Source organism: Parambassis ranga, chromosome 10, assembly GCF_900634625.1.
Source record: "Parambassis ranga chromosome 10, fParRan2.1, whole genome shotgun sequence".
NCBI classification, from domain to species: domain Eukaryota; kingdom Metazoa; phylum Chordata; class Actinopteri; family Ambassidae; genus Parambassis; species Parambassis ranga.
In genome coordinates, this window is record NC_041031.1 from 5,272,733 (window position 1) to 5,283,784 (window position 11,052).

An 11,052-nucleotide genomic window follows, 5' to 3' on the forward strand; every position below is an offset into this window, starting at 1 on the left:
AGCCAATCCTCCTTCTTCCACACCTCCTCCACGCCCCTCACAAAAATAATGAAGCCTGCCACCATCTGTGTAAACAGGCTTGGCTAGTGAGGGCTGTAGTCTCTCAATCTTGTTCTTGCTGGAGTCAGCCACAAGGCCCTGTGTGTGTCCCCGCAATGCTGGGCCTGAATGTGGTGGCAGTGGAGGGGAATACGGGAAAAGGAGAGGAAAAAGAGGGAGGAGAGGAACAGGGGGATGAAGTTACTCACTTATTGGACCCTTGTTGGTCTTCCACCATGGAGCTTTCACAAATCAATCCAGGGATAAAACCCTTAAGATTAGCCAGAAGGCGGGAAGAAGAGCCCTGGTTTTAATTTCTGTGGATACCATCGCACAGAGTTGACTGGGTTCTCATCATCCACATGAGGGGGGGTGCCCACCAGTGTTTGATTCATTTTGTAGGCCTGTGCATTTTTCTGTGTTTGTGTGTGCCTCTCGGAAAAGCGTCTGTTTGCTTAAGAGCTTTATTTACATTCACAGGCACTTTTTGGACGTACTAAATTGATTCCAGGCCCATTCCTGGGTCGTGTCCATCAGCTCAGCCACAGTCCACAAACACTCTGCACACAGCGGGACCATTCTGGAGGCCTGCTGCTCTGCTGCTCACCGCCGCAGTGACACACAGAAGCCATTTTGTGGGAATGTCTTAAAGTTTGGTTGAGGCATTTGCATTTTACACGTTAACCCTATACTCTCACCTGCATCCCTTAAATTGTCCAACACTTCCTGTACCTACTTGCCATGTTTTTCCAGTCCGTTGTTAAAAGCAACTGTGCGATGCAGTGAACAGTGCAGGAGTCATGCTGTCAATAGACTCTGAGCTGCTGGAGGAAACCACAGGCAAACCAGATAGTGAAAGTGCTCAACAGGAGCTCTGTGTGTGTGCAGCCAGAGCAGCCAAATTGTCACTCTTGGCTGTATTTCTGTTCTTTCTCTCTATGACAGGAATGTAGGAGAATTCTGCTTTTGTTTGTTGGCAGGGACATTTCTACGGCAAACATGTCTCAATCTGCCAGCCTCATTTCCGTCACTGGACTGACTGCTGGACCCAGGAGGAGAATGTAAACACACATGCGTGGGATGTCAGCCTCCCTCATTATTAAAAGATAAAGATAGCACCCGAAGAATGCGTTCCTCAGAGGTTCTCTGACCAGGACATCCCCCCCAGGACAATCTCAAACACTGAGCTGCTGGGCGTCAGTTCAGCTCCCTGCAATGTCTCTCCTGCCTCTCTGTGCCAGTCTGATAAGAACCGCCATTGTCCATGTCTTTTCAGAAAAACCCTTAAACGATGCTCCCTGCCCACCTCTGACCCTCCATGAGCACTGACCCCTGAGCTGGTTCACAGGCCTTCTCTGTACACAGCATAGCTCCCCACCCTGAACGAGCCCCTTGCCCTCAGCACAGAATCAACTCTTTGTATGTTTGATTTGTTATGGTTTTTACCTCTCACTTCTGCACACACTTTCCACCCTCACAGTGTCGGCTCTAAGCAGGAATTCTCCGTTAAAATTTATGTCTGTTCTGAGCTTTTATTTCTCTTCAAGCTCCCTCTCTTTCTCCTCTCTATGATCATATTAACTGTTACTGGAAGAGGAGACTATAAATACATTGGAGTAAATCTAATTTGGACAACACTGGGAGAGGCCAATGGGTGCAACATGCTGGTCATCCCCTCACTAACAGCACCTTCCTTCACTGACCATGTTAATTAATAGGTGTTGACTTGCATTTGTTCCACAAGTAATCATTTAGAAAGTGTCTGTGACAGTTTGGTTTCCCCCTTTACTGGGTGCATTACCAAATCACCCACACAGTCCTGCTGTTAAGATTTTAGACTCATTTGTCCCCTACTTTTCTTTATTGTTTTCTTTTTCTAAACTTTCCTTTGGCTCCTAAATAAGTTTAATCACTTCAGCACCTTTCCTGTTAAACTCTGTTATCTATGTTTCTGTCCAAAGCCGTCTTTGGCAACACATCTCCATGTATTACTCTCTTGCCCTAATGTGTGGGAGGGTCCCTCAGCCTAGAATAACAGTGAGTGTTGTGGAAGTTGGGAGGCCAGTGCAGCTCAGAGAGCAGTTCTGTTGCAAAGGCCAGGGGCAGGGCCTCCACTGGGCGTCCCGTTTGTCTTGGCCCAACATTCCCAGCCTCTCCGAGCGCCCCTGCGGTCGGCCTGTGGGTGTGGAAGCAGACGGTCACATTCCCGCCAGCCCATGGACAGAGGCATCCCGCACTGCCTCCTCAGCTCCGTCCTGGCTCTTAATCAGTTGTGTCCCGGGACAAAAAGCCCTGGCCAAGTCCGAGAGTGATAGAATGCGACCAACAAGCCAATAATCGCAGTCCAGCTTGTTATCAGCTAACCCCTGCTAGATAAGACCCAATGAATTCAGCAGCTCCTATCATGTTTTTACAGGGCCACTGTCCTCTTTGCAGCTGCAGGGGCGGCTCCTGACAAAGGATTGTACACACACACACACACCCGCGCTTCAGTTTCTAAATTTGTTGAGTTTAATATCCAAGTGAATATTGATAAAATATTTGCTTTACTTCTAAAACCATAATATCTTTTAAGCTGTTGAATCTTGAAAACCAAGATCAAATTTGACTAGCTTAGGTGTGTTATGTGCACACATCGTCTGCCAATGTAGCAGCAATCTAAACCATCTCTCGCGTTTCATAAGAAGCACCTGTGTTTGGAGACTTAACATTCCACATACTTATCTGACCAAAAAAAGGCCTGTGTGCATAGCACACATGTACTGAATAAACTGTACCGCACCATGAAGGTACACACTCGCCAGAGGGATTATAATAATGTGTCAAGTGGCTACTGACGTGCACACACTCAGCAAAGTAATTCAGGTCAATTTGAAAAAACATGTTTACTGACAGTGTGAGACAGCACAAATGAACCACTTCCTGTGCTTTTCTGTAACATATAATCTTCACCTGCATTCTGGGAAATGTGGCTTTCTACTCATTGTAGCAATTTTTCTACATAGTTTGCTTGTTGTGACAACTGCAAACTGTAAACGACAGGCCTCAGGCTCTGAGCACTGCTGGAAACACAACTCCAGACTCACTGCCCCCACCCGCCCTCCTTCCCCTGTCCTCCTTTGCACAGACAGACAAAAACACCCCTCCCACACAAAGACACGCATGTACACAAAGACATATGTGTACACACACACACACACACACACTAGTTACCATTTGACCTGTTGGGGGGATCTAAACAAACATCCCCATAAAAATGTATATCACACTCTTCTCCTGAGGAGTGGACAGTGATAATAAAAAAAGCCTAAAAAGCCTAAAAGCTACCTTTCTTGTTGACTTGTATGTGACAACCATGCCTGCTCATTCATAGTCCAGAGCCTTCCTAATCAATGGTTTGACTGTTGACCTCTCCCCTGGGTCGTAACTCGAGCTCGTAAGGCCAGGATAAAGCTAGCAGGGGTGCGCTAGCAAGGTGGCGTCCTTTGCAGAGTGATAGTCTCAAAATGGAAGGTTTGAATGGATGAGCAGGAGGAGGGCTCTATTCTGCTGAAAGCCACAAGGGTCCACATTGGTCACATTAATCAGTGCTGGGACTGTGGCTCTATTTATAGCCAGGAGTTATCCATCTATTTGCCTAATTGTCTCTTGTCCACTATCCTGGCTCCTCCCTGAAAGGAAAAAGAAACAGAAAAAGAATCTGAATTAATTTTGTCTGTGTTTTTTTCTCATATTCACTTTCACTCTGTCTGTACTTCCCTACACACACATAGGCACAGGTGTTCATCACTAATTATACCAGGATATTATTAGTCCCAGCCCTGTGCAGGAGTGTAGGGGATCTAAGTTTGCATAGTTTTCAGTCCCCATTGGGTTGTTTTTAAATCCAGCAGAACAAGGCCCCTCTGTGGTGCTGCTCATGTCGAAGTGTTTAAACTAGCAAGAAAGACCCTCTTCCCCCTGCTTTCAGGGGTTTTTTTCAGAGCCTGAGACTTTTTTTTCAACGCACATTATTGCCGCTGTAAAGCACACCAACACAATACTCTCCCACTTTGTCTCCCTGCTTTTTCACAAACACACATAGGGACGGCCGCACACACCCCACTCAATCATCGCACACAAACACACCAATGCAGACACGCATGCCCCCCCCCCCCCCCCCCACTCTGCCTTGCCTCTTATCCACAGTGTATATAAAAGCTGTATCGAATTGCACCTTGAGCTTAATTGGCTCTGCAGTACAGTGCGCCGCTGTCGACAGTGACAAATCGTTCTTTCAGAGCCCCTGAGAATGTCTGCCCACTGCCATGTCAGAGGACACAGGAGGAGAAAAAAGTTAATTGTCCCCTGGCTGGCGTTCAAACGATGTCGTAACTGCAAAGAAATTCATTGGAGATGCAGTTTGGAGCTTTGGGGTATATTTATTTGCCTCGTTTCTCTGTCTAAGATGGTGCCTGGCAGCGTGGGGGCCTAAGGGCACTAGACAATCCGGAGAAAGGGCCCTATTCTCTGTGTTTCTACTCAAGTAGAGCGGGGCAAAGCTTTCGTCAGACTCCTGACTGCTGTCTCTGATCACAGTGGTTCAACTTCAGCCATTTCCTCCCACTGGATTGCTCCCATAAGAGAGAACAGTACGCAGATCAGATGAGACAGCTAATTCAATTAGGAGCAATCTGTTATTTTTAGGAGCTCAGATGTGACAATGCATGTGTGTGTGTGGGATATAAATGTATATATGCACAGCCACCAAGACTGTGGAGGAGAGAGGTATGTCAGAAATCCTCCAGTGTGTGTGTGTGTGTGTGTGTGTGTGTGTGCGTGTTGCATCTGGCTTGACAGGGGACAGCTCGCCTCATAGTTGGCGTTCCTAACTATAGTGCTGCTTTATTACTGATATCCTTCTGGCCTCTCTCATAACGCAGTCCTTTTTATTTCAGTGCGTCTCTCAGCTTTCAGCCAGACAAAGCACCACACAATATGTCACAAACACACACACACACAGGAGGAAGATCTGCTTAGCGTCAGTAGGGGAACAGCTGTGGATGCAGAGCAATAAGCATGAGCAGAGCAGCAGGTGATGATGAAGTCACTGCAGTGAACAGAACAGATGGAGAACATGGAAGTACAACAGGAAAAAAAAGAAACTTTCTGAAACTTTTATGTACCTAATCAAGATTATTCTGGGTCATAATTCAACAATACATGGTGACACTAACCTCAAACTGATCCTTAGGAACAAATTATCTGCCTTCCTCGAGGGCAACTTTACAGTAGCTGTGGAGGGAGAAGTGAAAGTTAAAAATAATACTCTGCTTTCAGTAGATTGTTATCACCAGTGGCACTCTAAGGCACACAGGTATCATTTTCTCACCACCGTCCTTGATGCCATGTAAGTGGCTGCTGGTGACACACAACACCCCGTATGATTAACAACATAATAAAAAGAAAAGTGTTATACACAGATATAAATAATAGCTGTACATGGGAGGGATTGAATGAATGTCTCCAGACAGCATGACTTTGGTTTGAGGAATATGTTCAGTTTAGTATAGACTCAAAGGTTTAACCTCTATTAGATCTAAGGGATACATTTTTGTCCTCTTAAAGCCATCTGTGTGCCCGTTCATACTGCTGAGGGATTTATGTAGCTCCTTCAGGTATACACTTTATATTAGAAAGCTGATGTTCCAAAGTGCTTGATCACTTTCACATGCAGGAAAATAAAAATACCCTCTCTGGAGGTGGAAAAAAGGCAATCTCTATTATCCTAAAAGAAAAAGCATGACAGGAATTAGTGGAATAATCTCTATAACATTTCATATGAATATACAGAGAGTCCTCATGTTTGCCGGTTAACGGTGTGCAGGGCAGTCAAACACTCTAAACAGAGTCGTTGTGGTTTTAAACTGTTGTCATCCAGTCATAAAGTTAATCTCCCAGCTCCATTCTTACATCTTAAAATGCTGCTCGGACTTTAAAACAGAGAGTTGGCCTGGAAACCTTCTGGCTACACTGCAAGTCCTGAAACACTTCCAGTTACCCCTTACAAGCAAATCAGTCCAAAGTTTAAACACCTCTCCTGAAACTCTTAAGCTAATGATTAACAACTATATAATGTTTAAATGTTAAGCTACATGTGTCCCACCTGTTCTCAGACGTATGAGAGGAAGCAGCTTTTATTAGTAACTATTCTACCAAAGACAGATGACACACATCAAACGTTTGTTTTCAGATATAAAGATGTGACTTCATGCATTCTTTGAGGTTTTTATTTTTACAATATTTTGTGTGTGTGTTTTGTTTTTTAACATTTCACCACTCACTCACAGTGAAATATATGTCCGTGTAATTCAGCGTGTGTCTGCAACAATAACATGCAACATCTGGTTATATGTGGAACTTGGGTTTCTCCCGATGTAACATTGTTTTTACAGCTGTGTAAGACATCATGCTGAAGGAGGACAGACATGTGTTTTTCAGCTTTTGTGACAGTGTTTCTTCTAATTGTCTCCATCCTTTTTTTTCTGCTTTCCTCATATTTTTCATTCCTTCTCCTTCTCTCGTTATCTTCTACCTATCTTCTTTGTCTCTGTCTGCCCCCCCCCCAGACCTTTCTGATAACCTGGCCATGGATGACTTCACCTTCCAGGAGCAGTTGTTGACCCCTCGGCTGGCCACAGCCGGGGTCGGAGGTGTCTCCTCACCTGCGGCTCCGCTGTGGAGGAGCTACCTGATTCCAACGCTCCCTGTGACACTCGCTCTGCTCCTGCTCTGACCAGTGCGCTCACTTCACCTCTCTCTTCTGGGATTAGAGTAAATCGTGTGGGGAACGTGACTCTTTGGCGTTCTGGTTCCTGATATAAAGTCCAATGGGCTCGTCAAAGGAAGCACAGGCATCTTTCTCCACAAGAACCTGTTTTATTTAGCCTGAAATCTGTGGATGTTCATAACAATCCTATCAAAGCACACTAGATGAACCCATGTGTAAATAAGAAACGTGCCCACCAGTCCACTCCCACTATGGTTATTTGTGCCCTCTTACCTCCTTCCTTACTGACTGCTTTTGTATAGTAACAAAGAGATGGAGACCCTCCTCTGCTTTCTTATGTACCTGTGAGGACTTTTCCAAAATGCCTGTGCTGAGTTATTGCCCAGTAGCAACAAGCTGGAAGAAGAAACAGTCGACCGCTGCCATCATGTCAGTGAATGATCTGCTGCCAGCGCTGGACTTGAGGAGTTATCGTAAGCTCCTCATTCCTGAAGGCTGAAGGGAAGCACGTATTTGAAAATGTACTGTTCCATGAAAAAATTCTGCTACTACCTAACTCTCTGTCTTTCTCTCCAATTGTTTATGTCCTAGTGATAGCTAAACGACTTCAGACTGATCCGCCACACTCCCACTACAGTTTGCTTTATTTTGAAAAGCCGGTGCATTTTTTTAACAGCATTACGGTGAATAAAAAGATTCAACTTTACAAATCAGCCTGAAAACTGTACAGACATATGTTTCTCTATGTTGGTGCCATGTTTACAAAAAAATATGTTTGTTCGGATTGAATTATCTGAAGCATCACTGCAAATTTCCTGCTTATTCTTTAGCACTGTGCATAAAGTTAATACTCTGAATATGTAAAAAAAAAAAAAAAATGAATGTGTAAATGAATTTTGTTATGTTGGGCTCATATTGGCATTTTCATACCAATCTGGCTTGGCTTGTGTTTTTCATATAAAAGTCTTTTTTTTTTAATTATTGTTTGTTCGGATTCGAACATGAAGTGTGTTGTAAAATGTGTTGTTTATACTGGAGGACGTGTGATGGATGTGTGAAAAGATTAAAAGCTCAACATGTATGTGCGGCTGCCGCTGCCGCCCAGCTGACTCCGCAGCTGTGAGTGTTGACTGAGCTCACAGCCACTGTTTGGCTTGTCATACTGCAGGAGGAGCACAGGTGTGACTAATAACAGGAACAATGGATCTGATCCATTTCAGTGCACCACCAGCATGCAGAGGTTCTAACACATGATGCAGGCCAAATTACCGTAGTTAGTTACACCCTCTCTTATGAATAGTCATTACAAGCCGGAGACAATTTAATGCTGCATTTACTGGAATTTTGACATTTCCAAACTCCAATAGAAAACTTCCCATATCCTTTAAACTGGGTAAACTTACAACTTTTATGTCATTTTTCAATTTGCACACTTTTGTTATTCCTATTGCACTTTTTTAATTTCTTCATTTAATTTGTTGGTAAATATGTAAACTGAACTGACATAGAGGCAGCCATTTTTCCTCACTTTGCATCTAACAGTCCGCAGGTCCAAAATGATGTTCCACCTTTCAATTTTTGAGGTTCATTGAATGCAGCATATGACCCGGGCTTGTCGATTAAAACTACCGGTGTTTGTTTTTCTTCAGTTGAATGTTGATGGGAAAATTACAATGTAAAATAAACCAAACATGTTTTACTGTTTTGTGTTCTTGGTGTTGACATTTGAATTCTTATAAAAAAGATATTAAAACATTTAGCCAAGTCATATTTTTTTATATTGCCTGCATTTTAAGGGACTAAGCTGTAAACAGCTCTTACAAATTTAAAGGGTATTTCCACTGTAAAGTTGGTTTTAACTATGAATTTTCATGACAATAACAATGAAGATGCTTCACTGCTTTTCATCATAGTGTATTTGCCTGTTTCTGCTCTTTTTGTTTAATGCAGCTACATGAATATGTTTAGTATTTATTTCAAACACGTGCTAATCATTACTTTATGCTTAAAAGCAGCACTGAACATGCAGCGTGCAAGTGACACAAATGTTACTTTTAGGGTGTCAGGTTTACTTACAGTCACTGTGTACACTTTAAGGCTAGCACCAAAATGTCCTGACTTGACTATCATCACATGAACAAATTATTGGAGTTACTGAATCTTGCTTGGTGCATACATGTCATCATAAATCCTGTTTGGCAGCAATGCTGTTACTATACAGGTCTTTAAATTGTCTTCACACTTGACCACACCTGGTATAAGCAAGGTGGGGACAGGTGGGATCTTTCCTACTTGTGACCACACCTAGCTGTGAGGTAGTGAACAGTCCTCCTGAATAACAAGACTTTCAGCCTGTACCTCTACAATGTTTTCCCTTTTAATGCATTTTCATCTAACATATCATGCCTGTAATATTTTGGTCTTCCTACACTTTGCTTTACATAAAGGGAAGATCCAACAGTTGACCATTTTTAACACCAACAGTAGCTGAAACCCTTTAGTTTTGAGCACATGTGGGAAAACACTGCAGCTTGGACTGGCTACACACGTGAGTCAATTTTGCACAGATGCAGACTCTATCACCCAGAATGCACTGTTTCACTCAGCTGTGTTGGTGAAGCTGGTCATGAATTCAAAGTAAATGAATAAAAGTGACTAATCTGGTTATTAGATACAAACATTGAAGACTGAATAAGAAACTGATGCTAACTGCACCTTCTAGGAACAAGGTTTTTCTGACAAGGTTGAACGTCACTTTATGAAATGTAGGATGTTTTTAACTGACGAACACATTGAATGTCACAGATATTGGTGTTAAGCGTGAAATTGTCTTTTAAGTGCAATGAAAAATGCGAGAAAATGATTGGCACATTCCAGAGGTTACGAATCGGACACGCCATGTTGCAAGTATATACAGTATGTTACTTTATGTGCTTTTCACCCTCTGATCCACTTCAAAGCCCTTCATGAATCATGTAATTTATGTGTCTCTGGACTGTGCGCACAGTTCTCTGAACCCTCAAAGCAGCATGTGGATCATGTGTGTTTTTCTTTGAAACTGTATTTCTCACTCCTCGCAGATGATGAACAACTCCGGGTGTTAAGATCTCCTCTCAGTGCCTCTCCGTGGGGCTTCTCCATGCTAAACCCAATTAGTTTACAGCCTGGACTCACCTCAGCCAGGTAACAGACACTTACCCACAGCCCAGACAATGAATGAAATGAAACATGGGTCCATTAGTCCTAAGTGTTTGTGTTTTGTCTCCATGTTTAAAGCCTGTCTGCTTTCTTAACAAACTCAATCATTCACAGCTCCACACCATAACACGATTGTCACTGCAAACACACTTCAAAATCCCATTCCCGTGTCCTGACTCTCTGCTGTAACTTTTTACACCCACGCACCCTCTGCTCAACAGATCTAGATAAAAAACACAATTATTATCCAGCTGTGCTTTTCTCTCCTGAGCTGGATTGCAGCTTTTAAGATGGAAAAGAGAGGCTGATTATAGGGAGATGAGCAAACGCTGGCCACAGAGAGAGCAGCAGCTAACCCGGGATGGGGGGTTATACTCTGAATGCTAATGTGGGGCTTGAGAATGGGCAAACAGGCCTATTGAAATGCAGAGTTCACGTGTTTTCTTAGGGTAATATTGGGGCAATGTTGTAACAGCCCGCATTATGAGAGTGAAAGGTCAATTTGATGTTAGTCAGCAGGAACAGTGAGAATAGCTGACTATCAGGAATTGTTGCATTTTCTGCCCGAGTGATTGACTCCCTATGAATATGTATTTCAGCACTATTTCACGGTCACACAAAGATGTTTGGAGCTTAGTTACCTTTATGAGCCAGAGGGGTCTTCAAACCAGTGCATATAAATTCAAATAACAATGTGATTCAGGTGCTTAAGAGAGCATGGTCTCCACAGTCCAATCCAATTTTTTTAATCAAGCTGGATGTTGAAATTCCTCTGCCACAGAGAAAAGCCTTAGACATGTCACGTCCTTCCAAGCTCATTCATGTGTAATTACCATGGCACTGGACCATTTTCTTACCTTTTGTTGGCCTATTGAGAGGAGCGCCAGGCCCACGCTCTCCCATGCACACAGCTCCAGCATCCTCCTCCTCCTCCTCCTGCTCCTCAGCAACCCCTGGCTTCCCCTGCAGCAGCCGCAGTCACACAGAATGAATGGAGCTGCCTGAGGAATGTGGACACAAAAGGAGGAATGTCATTTTGCTGAGTG

The 11,052-nt window shown here is 43.5% G+C and overlaps 1 protein-coding gene across 1 annotated transcript in view; it reads left to right on the forward strand.

The window, feature by feature from the left end:
* Window positions 1-7,705, forward strand: part of gpc3 (glypican 3) — an 83,892-nt gene extending 76,187 nt beyond the window's left edge. Inside the window, exon 8 of the mRNA XM_028416534.1 lies at window positions 6,648-7,705. Within this exon, the coding sequence (XP_028272335.1) occupies window positions 6,648-6,814 (167 nt within the window). The 3' untranslated portion in view covers window positions 6,815-7,705. The remainder of the gene's footprint in view (window positions 1-6,647) is intronic.
* The last annotated feature ends 3,347 nt before the right edge of the window (window positions 7,706-11,052 follow it).